This window comes from Harpegnathos saltator, unplaced genomic scaffold (assembly GCF_003227715.2).
Source record: "Harpegnathos saltator strain DR-91 unplaced genomic scaffold, Hsal_v8.6 scaffold236, whole genome shotgun sequence".
NCBI lineage: Eukaryota > Metazoa > Arthropoda > Insecta > Hymenoptera > Formicidae > Harpegnathos > Harpegnathos saltator.
This window is the reverse complement of record NW_020230024.1, coordinates 19,204-42,925: the sequence shown is the minus strand read 5'-3', so window position 1 is coordinate 42,925 and position 23,722 is coordinate 19,204. Positions and strand designations below refer to the sequence as shown.

Here is a 23,722-nt window from a genome sequence, read left to right as displayed (position 1 = left end):
GAAAAGTTAACGTAGACGTATGTACGCAAATGTGGAATTTGTATCAAACATAGCGATGTTTTCTATTACCAGTTTCGTTGGATTCGTATTCCCCTTTGCTCGTGCTTTCGTTAGAAGACATCTTTGCAAAGAGGCGCCCTGTTATTATCGATAAGGAGAATTTCTCACAGAAGCACAATGTGAGTCAGTGATCGAAGTGGGCAGATTTAACGTGTAGCGAGTGATTACCGCGGTCAGTGAGTCTGATTCGTACATACTTTTAGGTCTCGCTTAGATCTAAATGTAAATAATACAGCTATCCATAGACAAGGTGCTTGGGTCATTTATTCCGGCGGAAACTTATCTCATTATCGCGGAGCCACCTATGGGTAAAATAATGAATTATTCTCCTCAGGAGAATAAATTGAATATCCTTCAAGGGGCATTCGAAAAATCTGGAAACCGGTAGTAGTTACAATAATTAAATATTCCTTCTTAATTCTTTCTCAATATTTTTCATACCGAAAGTCAACCGGTAAGCAATTGACACAATATTAACTTTGTTTTCACAAAAGTTGAACACAGCATGTAACAACCCGTACAGCTTTGATAAAAATTTCACTGTTCAATCAGTCCAGTTTCATCCACTAAAGCTGTTTCGATAGTCATCATTACTTTACTCAATTATGCTCTTAACACTCCCATCATCTCTTGTTCAATGCTCACGCAGGAATCCCCCGGTACTGTCGACGCTCTCAACTGGTCCTGCTGCCACAATGGATGTTAAATCTTGTCAACGTCAAAATATTATTTCCCAGCTAATATGCAACATGCTCGTTTCAAATGTATTTCTCTTTTCCATTTACGACAGATCCGACAGACGTACGCCTATGCTCGTTTCTGCTTTATCGTTAGTAATCTTTAGGGAATATCGTGTTATCCATAATAGTAGAGTATACACCATATAAGTAAAGTGCATTGAGCGACACTGTTCAATAATGTATCTTCAAGCCTCTTCAAGTATGTATGTCGTTTCGATTACTCGATTTGGATATATCATCGCATCACACCTAGATCAAAAGGCAAGCGACATGGGCAACGATATGTACATGTGTGCGCAACCACCAACTAATATAGTTGCAATTATGAAATACTTACCTCGTAAAGGTAAAATGTTCTCAAAGGGCTATTCGCGGAAGGTCAGCCAATAACAACAGCAACAGTCTGCTTTTTGTTTTTTTTTTTTTTCAAAGAATTGTGCAAACCGATGCATATTGTGACGTGGTAGGTTGAAACGAAACAAAATACACTTATATCTCATTGTGACTCGTCGTGTCAGAATGTAATATTTAAGAAATAAATATAATTTATCATGGCAGTCCAAGGAAGTTTCTTGGGAAAGAGTAAATCTACTATATTGATATTATATCGGTTCAAAGTCATTGCACAGGAACAATAGCAGCAGTGGTCAGTAACTCATAAGATTTGTAGTTGATGTTCTTTTGCTGGTTCGAGACACAAAGCATGAAACAAAACAATAAAAGACAACATAAGTATTTTAAATTTTGTGTGAGTGTGTGTGCGTGAGAAGGTTATAGATATAATTATTATTTACACATCATATGTCTCATTATAAAATTTTTCTCTACTCATCATTTTATGCGTCGCATTCAGATATTTGATCCGAGTGATAAATCTACTTGCAATTTGTTTAATTATAATTTCTAATAAAGTTAATAGTTAAGTATCCAAAATAACCTTTTAATATCATACCTGTAATACTAATAAAGTTTGCAATGAATACTTCATTCCGACCTCTTCGTATATCTTTGGCGGATAGTGGTGTTCATCCATGTAGATAACTTTTTATTGTATGTTGCTTCAGATATACATGTTACAGATATTGCAAAAACTGTTAACCTTGCATGTTCGATAAATTCCATTGTAATTTCTTGCGGGATTTTCTGAAATTTTACATCAAAACAGGGATATCCATTGACAGATACATAATCAAACAGTTTGATTTCTTTGCCCAATAAACCATTATTTGTTTCGGACCACCATTTGTTCTCTAGAATCTGTCGAAAACAATTTTGTATTTTGTTACATATGTCAGTGCGTAAATGCCTATGAAATGACAGCAAATGACAATAATTGTTACTTACAGCTTTATCCAGAAGAGAAACATTATTCGTATAAGAGAACTGTGGACGTGTTTCCGGAAATTTTCCTGGGCAATCTTTAAAGGAATTTTTTATTATTTCATATCTTGTTAAATTTTTAGCTTGCTCTTTATATTGTCGATCGATTTTCTTTCGTTGTTGCAGCAAAGATAAATATTTTTCCAGCTTATAATTAATCTCAACTACTCCTGTTCCATCCTCGACTATAAAATTACAAAAAATATTAGCTCATCCAAGGATACTATTGATCATTAAATCAATCTGTCTATCGTTTATCATTTGGTTCTTACTTGTTAAAAGTAGGTTTTCGGAATTGCGTTTAATGTTTGTAACTACTCCGATTAGATCAATTTTACGTACTTTAATATGAGGCATATTGAAGGGATGAAAGTGCACATAACGGTCTTCCTTGTAAGGTATTAATCGATACAATTCCATAATGAGCATCGGTATGTTGAGTGTTGCGTGTAAATCTAAAACACAATTTTGTGCGATGAGCTGTATCAGAACATAATCCTTTCTGCAAATTGTACCATCTCTAAATAAATTATGCACATGTAGCTTACCTTTATCAACACTGATGTTAATACCTGGCCATTCTGTCATTGACGAGAGATGCATCTGGAAATCATCATATTCCCTTCTACTGAAGGCAACCATACTGTTTATTAATGTTTTTCCAGACATTTCATCAATCGGGTAAAGTGATGAAGATTCGACCTCTCACAAATTTAACCTCTTTTTCGGATAATTATAATAATTAATACAGGGAAAGGTGAGAGAAATTACGCTGTAATTTTGTTGTTACCCAATGTGTGAACAAATGTTGATCATCGAAGGGAACAGTAAATGATACTCAATGCGTTATATCCTTTCTCGCAACAGCTCCGATAACGAGTGTTATCGAGTCTCGACTATAAGTGACTATAAGGGCAAGAGCACAGGCTTTTGCATAACACATAATACATAATGCATAAGAGAATAAACCAATTAGTTTTCTTCATTTCCCTCCTCAGGACAGAAATGAAGAACTCTGATTGGTTGGTTCTCTTATGCGTTGTGTATTATGCGTTATGCAGAAGTCTGTGCTCTGGTCCAAAGGGCCCAAATCAGAGTTCTTCATTCTTTTCTGCCCTGAGGAGGGAAATGAAGAAAACTAATTGGTTTATTCTCTAATGCATTATGTATTATGTGTTATGCAAAAGCCTGTGTTCTTGCCCTAAGGGTCTGCAGGAGCCACACTAGAGACCTCTCGTGGAGACCCGCGAACTAGGCAAGATTATTGGTCTGTTCTTTGTAGATGCACTGTTGAACTGGTGCAATAAGTTAAAGTGAGACAAATATAGGTTTTCTGATTCTAGCTTATTGCATCAGTTCAGCAGTGCAGCTACAAAGAACAGACCATATATTAGAAATTATGACCAAAATATGGAGAAAATCACTTTACATTTGCAATCAGGATTAACGTCCGCATGGACGTTCGCAGGGACGTGCAGAGCGCTTTTTTTGGAAAAAAAGTCTAAATAAAAATCGAATAAAAATTTTGAATGAAAGTTCATCCCGCGGTGCCTATATTTCCATTTGTTACAAATTTTCAAGGACCTAAAAGCAAAATCAGGCTCTGTACGTCCCTAGATACTAATAAAAGGAAGATGCCTATGTAAGTTACATGAGCGAAAATGATGCCTGCGTGGCAAAATATCTTTTGGTGCAAATAACACGGAAAGTATACCCCAGCTGTATCATGGTGCAGTCTATATGACCTAACCTTCCTGCTCTTGCGCTCGCGCGAGCAACGTTTCAGTTTAGCGTATATATGAGCAGTGCATTAGCATTGGCGTGTGCATGTGTATGAATACTTTCCAGCCACCACTTTAAAGCATGAGATATTCTGCCTCATAGACGATGTACAACCGCCAAATTATTATAAAATATGCTTTGAATTACTTCCGAAGTCCCTATAGAGCCAGATTTTGAAATTAGGCAGTCAACAATTTATTATTAACAAATAAAGCGTCAGCAGTATCAAGCGTCGCAAAGAGTCACACGCGACACAACTTTACCAAGAGATATTGCGCCTCGTGGACGATATACATAACCGCCAAATTATTATAAAATATTCTTTGAATTATTTCCGAAGTCCCTACGGAGTCAAAAGTTTGAAATCAGGCAGTCAACAATTTATCATTAACAAATAAAGCGTCAGCTGTACCAAGAGTCGCAAAAAGTCACGCGCGATACAATTTTACTGCAAGAGATATTGTGCCTCGTGGATGATGTACATAAGCGCCAAATCGTTATAAAACATCCCTTGAACTATTCCCGAGGTCCCTACAGAGCCAGATTTTGAAATTTGGCAGTCAAAAGTTTTTCATATGTAAAAGAAGTGTCACCTTTACCAAGTGTCACATTGAGTCACGTGTTCAATACCACTGTACAAGTTCAGATATTATGCCCGTTGACGTTCTATATAACCGCCAAATTGTTGAAGCATATTCCCTGCCCTATTCCGGAGGTCGCTATAAAGGACTGGATTTTGTAATCAAGTCACCAGACATTTATAATATATAAATAAATCTGTACCAGGCATTGCAGCAAGTCACGTACTGTACAATTTTACATGGAGAGATATTTTATCTCGTTGACGTTAAATATCACTATTAAATTGTTATGCAGTGTTCCTTATATTATTTTCGAGGTCGCTAATGAGCCGGATTTTGATAATTTATATATATTGTTACGCTTCGTGCACGCTCGGGGAAATAACAAGAAGGCAATTTATAAAAGAACGGTTTAATTGAACTCGCTACGTCTTTACAACTCGGACGTCCTCTCCCGACTCTCTTTCTCTCGTTGTTAACGACAAGAATCCAGCAACAGCTGACCATGCCGCCGCTCGCTATCCGTCTTCTGTCTAATCAATATTTCAGTGCCGTAACAATATTTACATAAATACGACGAAAACATTAAAGATATTGCAATATTACAATATATACATTCTTTGTTATTTGTAACATTTCAGAACCCTTTGCTTTTTATAAATATATATTTATATATACAGGGTGAGAAAAAAGTCCCGGACCGGTAAAATATCTCGAAAACCAAGCGTTTTTCGAACAAGAAATGTTTCGAACAAAAAGTTGTATGATTTCAAGGGAGATGTGAAACAATTATATCATTTTGTTTACAAATGGCACCATTTACGAGATATTCACTGATCATTACTTTTCTTAAATGGAAACCCCAACTTTTTATTACACCGTCTTTTTCTACCAATTAATATAAACAACTTTTGTCTGAAACATTTTTTTATTTGCCTAATATTTTTTGAGATATTTGAGGAAAACTTGACAACTTTTTCAATATTTAACTTGCGATATCGCGCTAGCTATTTGTCGAAAGAAAAAGTGGTACTAGGCTTTTTGCTCTATTTAATCTCAAGAATATGTTATTACAACAGCGCCCTGACTTTTAGTAACTTACTGACTTTTGGAAATTTCAAAATCATCAAATCGATAAAAGTCAGGGCGCTGTTGTAACAATATATTCTTGAGACCAAATAGAGCAAAAAAGTCTAGTACCACTTTTTCTTTTGACAAATAGTTAGCGAGATATCGTAAGGTAAATGTTGGAAAAGTTATCAAATTTTCCTTAAATATCTCAAAATATATTAAGCAAATAAAAAAATGTTTTAGACAAAAGTTGTTTCAATTAATTGATAGAGACGGTGTAATAAAAAATTGGGATTTCCATTTAAGAAAAGTAATGATCAGTGAATATCTCGAAAATGGTGTCATTTTTAAACAAAATAATATAGTTGTTTTATCTCTCCCTTGAAATCATACAACTTTTTTTTTGTTCGAAACATTTTTTTCCAAAACGCTTGATTTTCGAGATATTTTACCGGTCCGGGACTTTTTCCTTACCCTGTATATATATTAATAGTATATAAAATGTACAAAATATTATAATTCTATTACTCTATGATATAAATATATAGGGTGTCCCATTTTAAAGGACGCGCTCAAATATCTCAGAAACACTGCATTAAATCGAAAAATGCTGTTGTTATTATGAGGTGTGGTAGGCGTGAAAGAGTACGAATAGACGAAGCTTTGTTGGAAATTATCGCTCTGGTTTTATTAGTTGGTTAAAACAAAAGAAAAGCTGAGTACTTTACCATGCATGTGGTCGCTCGAAGAGAAAACAACAGACTGACTATGCACGCGTGGAAGATCTTACATACAGTGCATACGCTGGACACGTCATCTCTTGAAGCGCGAAAAACAAATTTGCTTCAACAAATGCTTAAGACAAAAATTGTTTAGCTTGAAGGGGGACGTAGGACAGCGATAGCATTTTGTTTATAGATGGCGACACTTTCGAGATATTCACTGATTATCAATTGTCTTAAATGGAAATCCCAGTTTTTATTATGTTATCTTTTTCTACCAATTAATTTAAACAACTTTTGTCTGAAACATTTTTTTTATTTGCTTAATATATTTTGAGATATTTAAGGAAAACTTGGTAACTTTTCCAATATTTACCTTACGATATCTCACTAACTATTCGTCGAGAGAAAAAGTAATATTAGACTTTTTTACTTTATTTACTATCAAGAATATATCACTATAATAGTGCCCTAACTTTTATTAACTTATCGACCTTTGGAAATTTCAAAATTATTAAATTAATAAACGTTAGGGCACTATTATAGTAGTATATTCTTAATAGTAAATAAAGTAAAAAAGTCTAATACTATTTTTTCTTTCGACGAATAGTTAACGAGATATCGTAGGGTAAATGTTGGAAAAGTTATCAAGTTTTCCTTAAATATCTCAAAATATATTAAGCAAATAAGAAAATGTTTCAGACAAAAGTTGTTCAAATTAGTTGGTAGAAAAAGATGATATAATACAAAATTTGGATATCCATTTAAGAAAATTGATAATCAGTAAATATCTCGAAAGTGCCGCCATCTATAAACAAAATGTTATCACTGTCCTATGTTCCCCTTCAAGCTAAACAACTTTTGTCTTAGGCATTTTTCGATTTAACGCAGTGTTTCTGAGATATTTGAGTGGGTCCTTTAAAATGAGACACCCTGTATATGTGTTAATAGAAAAGGCTATCATTCGATAAATACGCAATTGGTAATAAATTTTATATAAATAATGATAAAACTGTATGTATTATAAATGTATATTATATTATGATACAATAAACATATGTCATAGATCTGTGACTGACGCTTAAGAATTATAAATATCAATGCACGTTACCCTGGAAGCACACATGATACATTTATTTGGAATAATTCTAATATAAAAAATGCCATGATTTATCTTTACAGACGATATCCACATAATAATTTCCATTTACTAGGTTAGACCATTTACTAGGTTGAGTTAACAACAATTAATTGCATGACTCTACAACATTGATATGTAAGAAAAGTTGCTGATTAAAAAAAAATATAGCATTAAACTGAAGAAAAAAATGTACTTTCTCGCAATTTTCGTAATAGCTAATAAACAATGAAATAAAAAAAAAAATGAGCAAATAAATACATGGTGGGGTGATAGTCTGAGCTGTGCACTTGGAGCTCAAAGAACATGTTTTGTGTTTTTTTTGTCGATAGATAATATTGTGCATAGACATACAACTAGTATTACGCATTGCTCGCTTGTATTCACTTACTAACTATTGCAAAAGAAAATATAACTTTCCAGTTTAGCGTCATTTGCTTTTTGTTCACGAACTTGTCGTATTTTGTGTGTTATATACATTGCATATATATACAAAAATATATAAGTATGTAAATGGTATTTTTATTATAAAATAACGTTTTTGTCAAAATATAAATTTATATACATATATGGAAACAAATAATTTATATAATTTTTATAATTTTTGTATTGTAATTTGTATTATACTCTGGGTTGTAGGAGACTCGGGATATGCTTTGAGATGATGACCCCCATAATTGATGCTGCAGAAGGTTCTTCAGAAGATTTATATAATAAAAGGCAAATGAAATGTCGTTCATTAACTGAATAGTGCAGTGGAACATTGAAAATGAGGTTTCGATGTTTACTAAAGCACAGAGTGCTGCATTATTCTCCAGCAACAGCTTCAAAAATTATAAACACATGCGCTATATTACATAATATATGCATTAAAGAAAATATACCATTACTATTAGATTATGATTGCGATGAATTAGATTTTGGCATGTATAATAATGAAGATTATATTCAACCTGAAGAAAATCATGGAAATATTGGGAGAATTGATGCTGATCTAACAGTTGGTAGAATAAAGCAAAGACAAATAATACAAAATTATTTCTCTTCAATTATATATTATATATCGATTAAAATTTATTATATCTTGCTACATTTATATATATAAGTTGCACATCATTATATATATCCACAAAAGAAAAAGAAATATATACGAGTAAAATAACAAATAAAAGTAAAGTACAAACGTACAAATAAAAACAAATAATACGATTTATTTAATGTAATAACAATACACATACAGACCTCAATATTGTCTTGTACACTAATTTGTAATAAAAGGATGGTAAGAATATACATATTTTTCTGATGTCAAATATTTTATATTTACCTTACAGTAGCAAATACAAATAAAAGTTGTTAAATATAAAATATATATTGCATTTTTTATATATCAATATCTATTGCTTTTGTTTTTTAACATTATATGTTTTATATTTAACGAATATAGGAACAAATATTAATGTGGCTATATAAGTCAGTCAATCACAAGCAAACAAATCTTAGGTATTTTGAAACAGACTAGACTAGAATTTTTAACTATACCATATACACTATACTATATGATATATATATATATATATATATATATATATATGTATCAAATATATGTCCTTTATATAAATTTTATAAATTTAATATTGAGCTTAAAAATTAACTTTATTTTAATAATAATTATAAGAAAACTTAATATTGCTGCGCAAATATTGCATTTAACGAAAACTTGTACTTAAGGACAATTGTTTAACAGACATACAACTGTTATAAATATATAACATATAAAACAAAATCTAAATATTTATAAATTATCATATTTGACGTGATATTTTAATCTCATATATTGTTCCATAATATTGGCTATTTTTTCATTTGCTTCAGCCGACCTTTTTAAATATTCTAACCTAGCCTCATAATAATTTTTTTTAAATATATGTCTTTTCATAAGCGTCATTCAATTTTGATGATACTTCAATAGTATTTTGTAATTTCTGTTTTGCATCTGTCATTCCTTTTTTCTGTATTGGAGTTGTCTTATCCTGTTTACTTTTATAACAATTAAAAGAATTTGTATTATTTAACGGATTTATAACAAGTTTTTAATTTGGTTTGTAATTTGGCAGGCTGTTGAATATTTGGATCGTTGCTATCTATATTTTATTTTCCATCAAACCACTCTTGACATTTATTATATTCCTTGTCGGTAACAGTTGTTCGCTTTTGTAAAGATAACGTGCTGTTGGAAATGCTATTCGAATCTGTACAATTAAGAATCTTTGATACTTCTTTTTCATATTCATTCAAATATTCCACTTCCATTGAATCATCCTGTAAATACATTTTATTCATTACTAATTAAATATTAATTTTATAAAAACGTAAGCATATGCATATATATACAATATTTTTAAGCTTTTTATTTTAAAATATAACAGTAAATATATTTGATATGTAAGTTACTGTAGTAATAAATATAAATAATATAGAAAATATGCAATGCTTAATGTAATCTTACATTGGAATCTTGCAATAAATTTACATTCGATTCAAATATATCAGGATGTCCATTCACACTCGGTGGACACATAATATCAAGAATTTGCTCTTCTTCCGGTATTAATACTTCTGTATTGTTTACACCACTTCCTGTTGCTGATACAGCTTGCTTCATAGCAGTATGTTTTTTCTTACTTCTTGACTAGAACTATATGCCAGCACTATAAATATTTTCCCATTAACATTGAAACGTTAAATTAAAATTTGGAAATTATTATTCAAAAATATTAAAAGAAGTAAATGTTAGTATTAGTAATAACGTAAATTAATTACATTGTATTAATATAGATATTACCTTACCTCACGTTAACCTTTTCAATTTTTGTTAGTTCCACCTACTACATTTAAAATGTCTGTTATATCATTCCATAAATTTATTGAATCTTTTAATGTAAATGAGATTGAAAATTTTCTTCTTATTAACTCTGGGTGTTTATACGTATTCTACTAAAAGATTTCTTTGCTCGTTTTGTGATATTAGCACTTCTTTTCTTTCCGCGTAAGCTATGCATCTGTAATACAAAACACTCATAAAAATTGTTTATTAGTGATAAATATTATGGGTAACAAGAAAGAGTATCTTGCTTTAAAAGTATTATAGAGAAACTTTTACTCATGTAAAATTTTACTCATGTCAAACTTTTACTCATATCTACTTTTACTCATGTCAAATTTTTCCTGTAAAAATATATGAAATATAATATCTCATGTAGCGGAGTAATATCAAATGATATTTTAATGACTTTTTAATAACGTCTCTAATTTCATTGAGGTTATTAAAACTTCATCCTGTTACTTACAATATTTCTATCTTTAGAATATATTTATATATCTATTAATGAGTATTTAAACAACCCAGACAGCACAAATCTTTAAGGAACATCTTATATGTCTAGAGGACGTAACAAGAATATCCCTGAGACGTCCCTTGGAATTTTGTTGTCTGTGTTGTTTAAAGATATATGTTGTTTATATATATAAATGAATAACATTTGTTACAAATTTATAACTTAATTTATAACCTGTATTTATAACATCACAATATACATTTGTTATTGAGAAAAAATTTCGCTACAATAAGAAAGTTACATTAAAATTTATAGTAATAAAACATTGTTCTTTTAGCTTTATTAATTCTATCCATTAATATAAAATAATAAAATATTATACCTCAAATAAATGTATAGAATGCCAAACTATAAACACTGAACACAATGTTTGTAAAAAGTATTTACATTTCCGGTGTTGCCAAATCGAATTCAGTGCAATGAGAAACGTATACGTTTCCGATTGCGAATATCACAAAATAATGTTAAAGAATACGCATTATTATTATTATTATTATTTATACGTATTTTCACTGTTCGCAACGTGCGCATACGTAACTTTGAGCACAAGTTTAAGAATAAGGGCCCTGGCTTCTTGCCAATACAACTTGGCCTCCTCTTTATTAATCCTGGCCTTCTTTATTAACAGGCTGTCCTCTTAATCGTTAATATCAGCTGATGTCCGAGTAATTATATTTGCCTTCGACTCAGTAAGTGATAACTGATGAAGTTTTATCACTTTCTACATAATAGGTGAGTGAATTAATAACAGCACTAACTTGCCACTGTGGCACATGAAATAAAACCATATCGCACATCAACATGAAATTAGCATGAAAATTATACATACAATTATACAAGAAATGTTATAAACACATGAGCTTCATAAGAATAACACATGAATAACGTCAAGAATTAATGTAATTATGCAATAATGCCTGTAGTACTAAGCAATTACTTGAAAGTAAGGTATCTTGAGTATCAGTGGTGTCACTTGTGAATAAAATATATATGTATATATAAACTGACTTTTAAATCTTATCCCAGCAAACACAATATTACATGTAACGTGCATGTTAGTTGTAATTTCCTACTCAACAATATAAATGTTATATAATACATATGTTATATAACAGTAATGTTATATAACAGTTATATTGTTGAGTAGGAAATTACAACTAACATGCACGTTACATATAATATTGTGTTTGTTGGGATGTTTCCTTTATACGAATAAATTTCAATGTGAAAGAACTTCAGCAATTAAAACGCCACAATGTTAATATAGGATTACTCAAATAATGTGACACAGATACCAAAACGATTCAATGATGGCTCTTGAATAACGTACGTATGTTAAATGAATGAAAAATTAGTGTTATGTTCGGAAATGTGCAAGCAACGACATTCAATCACGTTAGTTCACGTAATCTGTTTCGTAATATGTTTTCTACTCTATTATGAACAGCTGCAAAAAGTCAGGAATAATTAGATCTCGAATTATTCTATAATAACTTGAGTATATCTTGTAGCATCAACGTGAATGTGATACTACATGCATATTATTATAATCGTCGAGCCGGTGCTGCGTGGCGGACGGCCTGGCTCCCGTCGGTTTCTCGCAGGTGAGCGCGCGGTGTTCTCAATGTGCGGCGCCCCACGCGTAGCTACTAGTACCGACCTTGGCCGCTACGCAGCGCGCTCACCGATTCCGCTGCTCGTAGCTAAGATTCGGCCGCCCGGGTGATATAACCGAGCGCGACAGCGAGCCGTGTGCCTTCGCATGGCCCAACGCCGATTGTGGCAATCCCTGGTGGCTGCTTTGTGCGACTTGTAGCGCGCTTATCTTTTTACCGACCTGTGCTCCCTAGGCTTTCCTAGTGCAGTTTTGGCGTGTAGTATAGATTCAAACCACCGCACCCATACAACTCTGCTGAGTTTGAAGGCGGCGCCGATATATACCCTGCTGGGTTTTGAGGCTAATGGTTCGAATCTACTCTTCAGCTTTGAAGTTTTCTCTGCGTTGCCACGATTCAAGAGCAGGCTTTTTGGCAGCTTCCGTGTGGAACTGGGTGAACTCTCTCTCTCTCTCTCCAAGTGTTCGTCGAAGACACCTTGGCTATCAGGAGCGGCATGGGTCGGGCCTCCTTTAGAGCTTTGCGAGCTCCTCTCCTTTTCCTAGCATTCGTCAAGGACATTGGCAATTTCAGGAGCGATGTGATCGCTTCCTTGAACTCTGTTCTCGTTTCCAAGCATCCATGGGACCTTCCCCAGTCGTACAGGAGCGACTCGGTCGCCTTCAGCGTGACGGAGCGCTCAACGCTCTCGTTTTCTTCTCAACGAATTCTCTAGACCGCGTGGCATCTTGCTGGCCGTTGAGTCTGGAAGGGGCAGGCCTTCCGAAACGACGGAGGTCGTTTCACTTTCGCGTTCATGGACGTACTTGTTACTTGAGTGCTGCTCGGAGTGTTTCTCGGCTCGGATTTACGAACCGAGATCGCATGAGATCCGAGTCTACTACCATTACTGATATGCATATCTGCATAGCCGATCCCTATAAGCGTAGTACACTTGATAGCTGGCAATTTGACTGGCGCCATGTATAGGGAAAGTTCACACTGTGTGGGAAATTCAAATTATAGTAAAGTAAAATTTCTGTAGTTTGTACAGGAAATAATGTTTGACTGACAATTTCGTTTTCTACTTGTTGAAGAAAATAATTAAAGTAATTATACAGTAATGCTAAATCATTTGTCAGTATAAAACGTAACAATTGATTTATAGTAATTATAGTAATGCTATGGGTAAAGCAAGATCACATACTTTTTAATGCAATGTTTTATTTATTACATAGACGTATGCGTGACACATTATTAAGAGCACGATTCAGTGTGTACACACAAAAAAATTTGTCCCATGATCTGTGGTGTCTCAACAATAGAGACCAATTCTTGATTTACCAAGATATGCACAAAATTCTCCAATAATATAGTCAAAAGGCCAAGTTCGTCACTCAATAGTGCAGTTAATCCATTTCCAGCTTATGTTAATCCATCGAAATTTAAAAACAAAAAATAAGTTTATTTAAAAGTCACGTCTTGATCGTGAATGTTTGAGTTGTTTTCGCGTCAATGGATTAAACCAATTTATCCTGGGATCGACAAACTTGGGTGTGTGTGTGTGTGTGTGATGTATGGGTGTGAAAGAAAAATACGAGAAATGAGTAAATTTAACCAACAGATTTACTTACGTTCAGATTTTTTGGTTAAGTGGACTTTAGGAGCGTTGCGTACTGGTCAACGATTGATAAACAAAAAGAAGATAGGAGTCATAGTGGAGAGGAGAGGTTCAGTTATGACACTGGACGAAACTATATCTTAAAACAAACCTTCATTTACCGGCTGAATACAACTGAGGCTTGTATATGAATTCAATGGCAACTAGTGTGAATGGCAATTAGAATTTACAACGAACAATTGATGCAAAGAATTAAAAAGAATTTCGTCAGGTATGAGTTTTTGAAGTGCCCAAACATTTTCCAAGTGTCACCAAAGTGCGCAAGAAGAGTGTGTCCTATTTAAAAGCTAAAGCCGCCGGTTGTCATCCGCGTTCTTTTTATAAAGGGTATCCCAAAATTCACGCAACAAGTAATTTTGATAGAAAACACAGGTTTATAATTAAAAACTAAATTATATTGATTCATAAAGAACTAAATTTATTCATAAAGTATACAAGTATAGGGTTATGTATGAAACAGCATATCGGGTAAACGGCCACAGCGAAGAGAGTTCGTTCAATGGATTATGGAACGAGTGGATGCTGATTTTTCGAACAAAATCATCTTCAGCGATGAGGCTCATTTTCATCTTGATAGCTTGGTTAATCGACAAAATTGTCGCATTTGGGGTTCAGAAAATCCAAGAGTGATTGTTGAGAAACAAATGCATCCACAACGTGTCAGTTTGGTGCGGATTTTGGGCTGGAGGCATCATCGGACTATTCTTCGAAAATGCGGCTAATCAGGCAATAACAGTTAATGGTGCTCGCTATCGCGACATGATAAACCAGTTTTTTGTGCCTAAATTGCAAGATACGGATGTGGACGACATGTGGTTTCAATAAGACGGTGCTACATGCCAGACAGACGGTGCTACATGCCGAGAAACAATTCAATTACTGCATGAACCATTTCCTGGTCGTGTAATTTCCCGTTTTAGTGATCAGATTTGGTCGCCCAGATCATGCGATTTGACGCCGTTGGACTTTTTTCTTTGAGGCTTTTTGGAGTTTAAGGTTTATGCCAACAAGCCCACGACTACCCACGTCTTGAAGTAGGAAATTGAGCGCTGTATCAACGAAATCAACCACATTTATGCAAAACGGTCATGGAAAATTTCAACAAAAGAGTGCATATGTGCCAGCAAAACCGTGGAAGCCATTTACTTGATATGCTATTCCATACATAACTCTATACTGTATACTTTATGAATCAATAAAAAATTTACAATTTCTAATTAAAACTGTTTTCTATCAAAATTACTTGCGTGAATTTTGGGATACCCTTTATAGTGGTGAGACACTCCACGCGGGTTCTTATCACCTTAATAGTAGTAGTAGGGGAAAAACGTTTCCCACGACATAAGAGTAATAATCAATAATCAATATCGTTTGGACCATTGTCTCCTGTCATTTCATTCTTCTGTTCTTTTATCAATTTATAATCACATTTCCGAACATAATTCTTTATCGATTGAATTTGAAAAGTTACGTGGACGTAACACCTTCCCCCTTAAGTTATACGTGGTGAGTTAACAATGAAACCACGTATGAGTGTAATGAATGCAAATGATCGCCATTAATGGTAAAGAAAAAGAAAAATTATTTGGCGCACCCGCTTATTCGTTTTTTTTCTTCATGAGTTATATAAAGTAACAATTGAGATACAATCTATGTTGAGATTATATATCCAGGTAGAACACAAAATCATAAAAATATCAATGACATCATATAGAAGTCATTTTAAGAAAAATCTCATCATTATATCATTTGATATACCTTTTGTGATAGTTTTGTGGTGATTTTTTGATATTGCAATTACTTTATAATGACTTTTAACCCATGCGTTAAAAAGCAGAAAATCACGGTAATATTAAAATAACATCAAAATAATGTAACTGAATAAAAAATGAGTTTTTATAATCCCTACTATATATACCCAAGTAGAACAGATAGTCAAAATAATGTCAATCTGACGTCATTTTGACCAAAAATTTGTCATTTTTTCGTCACTTTGACGTTCGTTATTTTGACACTACTCATTTTAAATTTATTATAATCTGTTTAAAATTGATATTTATGCAGTTTATATCCATAAATATCTAAAAAAATATTTTACAGATATTGTGATAATATTCATTGGATATCTCTATAATATCTTGGTTATTTACGGGTTTTAAATATGCATACACATATATGTATATATAGTAAAACATGACAAAATATTAAAAAGACAAAATTGAATGTTATTAATTTAATTTTTATCACAAATAAAATTGCTGTGACAAAATAAAATTATTTATATTTACAATGTTATATTGCATATCACACAAGTTGCGTCATATAATTATTGTTAAAATTAAAAGGGACTACTTTTTAAGAACAACTCTTTCAAAATATAAATATAAACCTTGAACATGTAGAAAACAAAAGAAAAGAATACATATAAAACAAAACTACTATAAGAAACTATTACAAAAACTGTATTTCATAGAGAACAAAACTAAATATTAACTTTTATATTAAAGTTTCCGCTGATTGCTAGTGTACAACCAGCGTGATATTCTCTTTTCCGCTTTTGTTAAGTTGCTTTCTGGGAATGCATTCAAAACAGCACCTATAAAAAAAGTTCATACGTTGCTTATATGGGTAATTATGCAATTGTTTGGGATGAATTATGATCAAAATCATTTAATGATTCCTTACAAAAATATAAGAAAAAATATAGAAAATGACTAAATGATTCTAATCGGAATTCATTCTGAACAGTTCTATATCTGCCTAAAATACAAAAAATATAATTTGTAACTAATAAATAGACCAAACCGAGGTTAAACTTACAGTTGATTGCTCCATGAATTTTTGTATTTTCCAATTTAAGCTTAACACCTGATCCTGTATAATTCATCATGCGTGCTAACGAATTAGACATAATTTAGGGTAACAGACGGCCAACAACTGTTTTCTCATCAGTTTGTTCATCTATTTTCATTAGTTTAATAAAACAATTTACCTAAAAGTAAAAAGGAAATTTAAATTTATATATCCAATACTAATTGCATATATATCTGATTATATTTTCCTGATAACATCTCTTTCCTACATTCAAACAAATGTAAAGAACTTGAAATAATGTTATGCATAGAACAATTTATGATATAATCTGTAATTTGTGGTACAAGTACTTACTGTAGGATAAAAATTATCATCAGGTTTAAGATATGCTTCAAATTCTAGAAAAGAATCTTCATTATTTGAAGGAAGTGCAGGGAAATTCCTCGGTTTAATAATTTTTTCTTCTTCAGGAGCTAACTTGCGATAGACTTTATACAGCATCAAAATAATATGATCGACTTTACCATTTAATTCTTCTTGCTTGTCGAGTAAAGTTTAAAAAACAGCAGTAATATGAGGATCTAAAAATAAGTTACAACATAACATTAAAATCGTATAAAAATCAGGAAAACAGAAAAGGAGAGTCAGTAAAATACTTTTGTATTGGGTATGGGAATAAGTTTTAATCGTTTTTTATGTAGACAAAAAACAGTTTGAATATGGAAATATTAAATGATTTTATTCAAAATATATTCCATCTGAGGTGACAACCTTTGTCCATCTTTCGGGCAATAAACTGATTCCTGGAGTGAAGAATTCCATTTCTTTCGAGGCGATCCAGCCATCGACCCATTTTTGTATGGTGTCACGTGAGGTGAAGCGCTTTCCAGTAAGTGTGCCAGCTGCATCGACCGGAACAAATGATAGTCTGAAGGGGCAGTCTGGTGAATACGGCGGGTGGGGTAGGACCTCCCATTTCACCCCTCCTAGATATATCCGGACGGGTTGACCGACCAACATGTGGCCTAGCGTTGTCGTGCCGCAAAATCAGCTTCTCGTGTCTATCGCGCCATTCCGGCCCTTTTTCTTGAATAGCTTGTTTCAAACGCATTAGTTGAAGTCGGTAACGTTGGGAATTGATAGTTTCGGACGGTTTCAGCAGCTCATAATAGACTACACCCCGCATATCCCATCAGATACAGAGCATGACCTTTGACTCGTGAATATTGCGCTTTGGCGTTGATGGACCTGGTTCACCTGGCTTCACCCATGCTAGTTTGCGTTTAGGATTGTCGTAGTGAATCCATTTTTCATCGTCAGTGATGATCCGATGCAAAAGAACTGTAACTGCCGAACTCCGCGGTTCGGTCTTTGCTACGCATGTTGCGCGGATAATGCTCGTCGGAGTCCGGGTTCGAGGAGGAGTAAAGCAGCGAGACACTTGAAAGTAGAAATATGAAAAACTCAGATTTATTCTATGCTTACTGATATACAAGAGCTCGGCCCCGAAGGCGTTGTCGCGGGTCGCGTCTATTCGGCGCGTCGGTGCGGTGCGGTGCGGAGTCCCCGAGTCATGAATATTACTAATTATCGGACGTTACTAGCCGCGAAACCTATATGGTCCACTTTCGTAGGCGTCAAAATCTATGGTGCGATTCTCTCGAAATTCACGCGTAGCACGTCAGAACGATGTTACAATAACGTTTGAGGAATATTCTGTACTTACAGGAGGCCTACGCCGTTCCCCTAACAATTCTCGGAAGAGCTCTCTCTCCTACGTCGTCCTCTCGACGATCGCTCGCGATATCCCTCAGGATCCGCCGCTTCCTCTGGGATTCCAGACGTCACCGGGTCGTTCCTCTTTTCGTAGCGCACCCACACGCGAACGTCCGTTCCTCTAAGTCGCTATCGTTTGTAATTACGCACTATCTTATCCTCTCGCACTTATAATGCCCGCACGCGGTCTCATCCGACGACGACTCAATTGCGACTTCCCCTCATGGGGTTCCTGCTGCAGCGACTGACTTGCACGAGCCTGTTCTCGGCACGTAGACCTCCCGGGCCGTTATCCCCACTACGCCGGTTCTTTGTTAGCTCGCGCGCTATAGTCTAAGGCTACTCACACTATATCTGCCTTTGTGTCCCTCGCGTCAGGGCCGCCTCGCGCGTTTCTAGTCGCCCGCGTTCATACATACATAAACTTTGTTATAAAAACTAAACGCGATATAATATTTTAAAACTAATTACGGCGACTGGTATATTAGCATGCACAGATTAAATGCGCAAAAGTTTGTTTTCTAAATTATGGCTAAAATATAACTGAACCTATTAATCGCAAAAATTTTAATACCGCTGTATTCAGAAAGACGCTCTTTATAATTTTACATATTCCCTATATGGATCCTACATGGTGCTCTTATGGTCCTATTTGGTTCCCTAATTGGGACCCTGACTAGACTTCTTCTTGGTGTCCTAAATGGTATCCTTTGTGGTCCCCTTAGTGGTCATCCTGGATGGACCTTTGCGGTGTCCTATACGGGATTCTGCTTGGGGTCCTATTGTGACCGCTTTCGGATGAATAAAAAAAAATATAATAATTACGAGAGAACCTGACTCTCTCTGCTGATACTGTTAATTAGATCCTGACCCTTGTAATTAGCCTCTCCTGGATCCTAACTTCTTTACGAGATTCCCTCTCCAGCTTTGCCGCTGCCTTCACCTGTATGAGCCGGACCTTCTTCTATACATATACCTAATATGGTGACGCTAGAACCTCCCTTGATCCTGCGTAGTAGATCGATCTCGGCCTGTCACTACTTGGTCGCTACCTTATCTTTTTTTAACGGAGGAATAAGGAAACCCCCATGCGCGTATTCACCTTCAATGGTGTTTTAAGGGTGCATTAATATTCTTCACGTATGGTGAATATTTCTAATTAATCATCAAGTAATTCTTTTTTGCCGTTGCCTTATTCTCAGTAAATATCAATAAAAGCATGCATGAATTTTATCCAGGCATGGACACTCATGGCGAGCCTATCGCTTGTCCAGTATGGTGTGATTCTTCCTTGTTTACGAAAGTTCAGACTCAACTTTATTCCTTTAATAGTCACCTCCGATATGGGCACTCGTATGATCACCCGGTCGACCTCTGAACTATATTTCTTCGACCTTATACGGTGATCACGCAACGATAACTCGATTTTTCTTTATGGCAATCTTAATGCAAATCTTTTACATGAATGATCTTTTTTACTTCGTCCGCGTTGCAGGTCAGCGTCTCTGGACGGTGCGCCGTTTCACGGCCAAGGTTTATAAATAAAAGTTGTTTACTCCTGATGTTTTAGTATTAATAATTTCTTTAATTAATATCTTTGATTCAATAATAAATTCTATAATCTCTCGATAACAATTATTTATTGTTATAAATCTAAATCGCGTCGCAACTTAATCATAATAAAAAACAATAACTTACATCAGTGATATCTATTTGGTGGTTTCGCTTCTTTATGCGTAGTTGCTTTCAGTAAAGTCTCTTCTTAATTCACAGTTCGGAACAATCAACGTATTCTCTAATACGCAATATCAAAATTAAATTAAATAATAAGTTATTTATTACTGGATTTACAGTCCTTCAATAAGTTATTCTAACACGCGTTCGAACTCTACTTGCGATGTTTTATCCTCGGTAACACGCTTCTAGTGACCGAATAGAAATAAAATAAACTTTTAATCAAATAATATTTTGTACCGATTCTATAACGATGACGGTAATAATCGCCGGGAATTGTCTTATTATATCGCGTCTCGAACTATTTTTTGTCTCCTTTCGTACACTACTGAGAGAGTTCTCGACAGCACGTCCGTACTCTAGAACGCTTGAGACAAAAATCCTCAATCCCTGTTTTCGTTCCGACCGCGAGCCCCTCGACTTCTCCTCCTTCCTCACTTCTTTGTGATCGCTTGCCCCCACTCTTAACCCGGTAATTTTCCCAACCACGCACGTGGCGAAGTCATTGCCCCTGCTGTACCGGATTTCTCCGAAACTGCGCACAGACTTTCTCAGAACCAAAACACTCATATTATACTCTTTGTTATTTTATATGCAACTAAAAATTTACTTTAACGTTTTTTACCTTCTAAACAAATCAATTTCTTTATTTTTTAAGACATTCACCAAAATAGGAGAATTCCTATGTTCCATACTCAATCATAGATGGTATATTATCCTTTTCAAAACATTTAATACAAATAACCATCTATGTTACTTCTAATAATATCGAGTGACTTGCTTAGCGAACTTTGACATAAAAATAAAACGCATTTACAACTATTTGTAACTAAAATATACCTTTACGATCTTGTAACCATGTAAAGGTTTTCAGGCATGGTGCCACCTTGTAATCGCCTAATTTGGAACGATCAATTGTAGTTCTTCAAGGTTTTTGTCACTATTCTAGCCTTTGTCAAACCTACGTAAGCTTGTGACCGCTTTATCAGATGTTAAAAAAAAAAAAAAAATAAAATCGCTCGGAGATCCTGACTCTTGAATAGTATTCCTCTTAGAACTAACCGATTACGATTCTCCTTCAAAGTACCTGACTTAATAATTTTACTCAAACTCCAGCTTTGCCTCGCCTCCCACCTGAGCAAACCTGACCATATATGTTGGCACCTTCTATGGTGCAGACGAACCAACCTCCGGATTCGGATGGATGGTTGGGAAACGGTCTGTCACTTCTTTAGGTCGCCACCCTATCTTTTAGAGAAATAGGGAAACCTCCAATCTTTCCTCACCCATTTATGGTCTCACCATGGTGAGACTTCGAAGTCAAATTATGGCCAGGCGTGATCGTACCAATTTACGATATCGCCACCGAGGTTTTCCCGGTCAATGGCGCCTTTATCAACGACGTTTATTCCTTCGATTCACAACTTTTACTCACCATATCAATATCGCCTTATATGGTAGAATTAGGTATCACGTCACCATATATGGATGGTAAGGCTTCCTCTCACCGTGAGTAGAGACTGAGTCCCCCTTTATCTATAACTACCTTGCCATCTATATGGATCTGATGCGAGCACCCGGTCAGACTCAAATACATTTCTCGACCATGTAAGGTGAATCGCTCATGGATGTATTCTTTGGTACGATACTAACACGTTTGATTAATATCTTTTCGTCCTATTTTTACTTCGTCCGAATTTGAAGGTCGTGTCTCTGGACGTGACGGCTGATTAACAAAATTACCGGATCTTTACAAACAATATCTTCTTTATTTCTATTTCTATTACAAATCTCGCGTGGATATTATATCGCTCGAGTAAATACATGAAATATGTTGACTTACATACATAACGCACGTTCTGCGTTGTTGGAAAGTCCTCGCCCCCATTCATTACCTCCGCGTTCTTCACCTCGGGATAAAACATCCGTCGGCCGCTTAAACAATCGCTTCCGAGACCCTGTCTCAATCCTATTTTATTGTCGGTTGTCAGATATTCAACCCAGCCAGCTTCGTTCCGAATTAATCAGTCTCGCACTAACACAGGCTTTCTTTTATTCACGTCGCGATCACGTGTGCTCGAAGACGCGTCTATTCCCGGATGTTGCGGAATAATAATTAATGATGTTGGCCTCGACTGCTAACCGCTTTAATCTAACGACGTGGGTATAACGCCGGGATTTGCCGTGTAATAATACTTATTCACGTCGCTAACTTTCTTTGTTCGCTTGAGGAGCCGATACGACGGCTCGACCTCTCTCGACGGTCGTTACGAACAAAGTCCTTGAGCTCTTCTCCGTCTTTTCGCTCGGCCCCTTCACTTTTCCCCTCGCTCTTCCCGCTCGCCCACTTTTCTTTATTCCCGGTCCCCCCACTACGGGGCTTGTTTACATCCTCGGGACTGGCACGTGTACCGGTCGTTCCCCCCTACACTACGCATCAGTTTATCTCGGAAGCGACCGTTCCTCGTATTTCGCAACGGAATCAAAAACAAGTTTGTTGCAGAGCCTCGCTAAAATAATAATTTAAATAAAATATTTTCAATTTCAGCTTTACCATATATGGTGACTTTATCTCCATCATTCTTGGCCATATATGGTGACTGAAATTGGGCGAGCGATTCATTCGCAGTTTGACTAAAACCATTCATTTTTCACCCCCATATTGGTTTTGTCGCACATGACGATTACTTCCAGTCACGTCTTGTTTTACCTAAATAGGCGGACTATGAACTTGTGACCGCTTATCGGCTAATATAAAAAAAAAATTCATCATCTTAGAGATCCTGACCCTCTTTCTTAATTATTTTCTTCAGAACCTGACCCAGTTCTTTGGTCCTTTGTGGATCCTGACTTACGGTATCTTCTCCACCTCCAGCTTTGCCTCACCACTCACCCTGCTGAGCCTGACCTATGTCGATTTCACCAAGTTTGATGAATCTGAACCATCCGACTAAATCTCGGTATGGCGGGTCTTCAGCCTGTCACGTATCGGTCGCCACCTCTATCTTTGAAAGAGGCAAATAGGGAAACCTAATTGCTGCCCACCAGCTATGGGGAATTATGGTAGATCTCAAAATTGCCGTTTAGGTGAAATTTCACTCGAATGACCTAAATGGTCTATTTTATTAATCTTGTTCAATAATGTGAATTTCTCGATCTGAATGATCAATATTTACTTTTCAATGCCATATGTGTAACCATCACTTGTGGCCCACTATGGTTTTCTATTCTATTTCCAATAGTGGGTGGA

At 35.1% G+C, this 23,722-nt stretch overlaps 2 protein-coding genes across 5 annotated transcripts; both read right to left on the bottom strand.

Moving 5' to 3' along the window:
* Positions 1 to 304: 304 nt before the first annotated feature.
* On the bottom strand, positions 305 to 3,175 carry LOC105181564 (uncharacterized). 2 transcript variants are annotated; one of them, XM_025298717.1, is made up of 7 exons: positions 2,971 to 3,175; positions 2,729 to 2,900; positions 2,453 to 2,635; positions 2,145 to 2,365; positions 1,753 to 2,057; positions 1,138 to 1,484; positions 305 to 1,049 (listed from the first exon to the last, which is right to left on the bottom strand). In XM_025298717.1, the coding sequence occupies exons 2-5, from the start codon at positions 2,847 to 2,849 to the stop codon at positions 1,785 to 1,787; spliced, it is 798 nt and encodes a 265-aa protein (XP_025154502.1). In that variant the 5' UTR covers positions 2,850 to 2,900; positions 2,971 to 3,175; the 3' UTR covers positions 305 to 1,049; positions 1,138 to 1,484; positions 1,753 to 1,784. The 2 variants fall into 2 exon arrangements, with proteins under 2 accessions (XP_025154502.1, XP_025154503.1); XM_025298718.1 differs by lacking the exon at positions 2,971 to 3,175 and having other exon boundaries at positions 2,729 to 2,964.
* A 6,121-nt stretch (positions 3,176 to 9,296) lies between these two features.
* LOC105181562 (uncharacterized) lies at positions 9,297 to 11,641 on the bottom strand. Of its 3 annotated transcripts, none has more exons than XM_025298728.1 (4): positions 11,195 to 11,641; positions 10,325 to 10,536; positions 10,008 to 10,185; positions 9,297 to 9,796 (listed from the first exon to the last, which is right to left on the bottom strand). In XM_025298728.1, exons 3-4 carry the CDS (start codon positions 10,137 to 10,139, stop codon positions 9,626 to 9,628), a joined length of 303 nt encoding a protein of 100 aa, XP_025154513.1. In that variant the 5' UTR covers positions 10,140 to 10,185; positions 10,325 to 10,536; positions 11,195 to 11,641; the 3' UTR covers positions 9,297 to 9,625. The 3 variants fall into 3 exon arrangements, with proteins under 3 accessions (XP_025154513.1, XP_025154514.1, XP_019696193.2); XM_025298729.1 differs by having other exon boundaries at positions 10,008 to 10,172; XM_019840634.2 differs by lacking the exon at positions 11,195 to 11,641 and having other exon boundaries at positions 10,325 to 10,591.
* Positions 11,642 to 23,722: the final 12,081 nt, after the last annotated feature.

Bases quoted from the DNA above. Each gene is read 5' to 3' on its own strand.
- LOC105181564 (XM_025298717.1), bottom strand. From the start codon at position 2,849: ATGTCTGGAAAAACATTAATAAACAGTATGGTTGCCTTCAGTAGAAGG. The intron at 2,636-2,728 runs GTAAGCTACATG...ATTGTGTTTTAG, and splicing joins TAACATCAGTGTTGATAAAG to ATTTACACGCAACACTCAAC. The intron at 2,366-2,452 runs GTAAGAACCAAA...GTAATTTTATAG, and splicing joins CGAAAACCTACTTTTAACAA to TCGAGGATGGAACAGGAGTA.
- LOC105181562 (XM_025298728.1), bottom strand. From the start codon at position 10,139: ATGAAGCAAGCTGTATCAGCAACAGGAAGTGGTGTAAACAATACAGAA. The intron at 9,797-10,007 runs GTAAATTTATTG...ATGTATTTACAG, and splicing joins CTGATATATTTGAATCGAAT to GATGATTCAATGGAAGTGGA.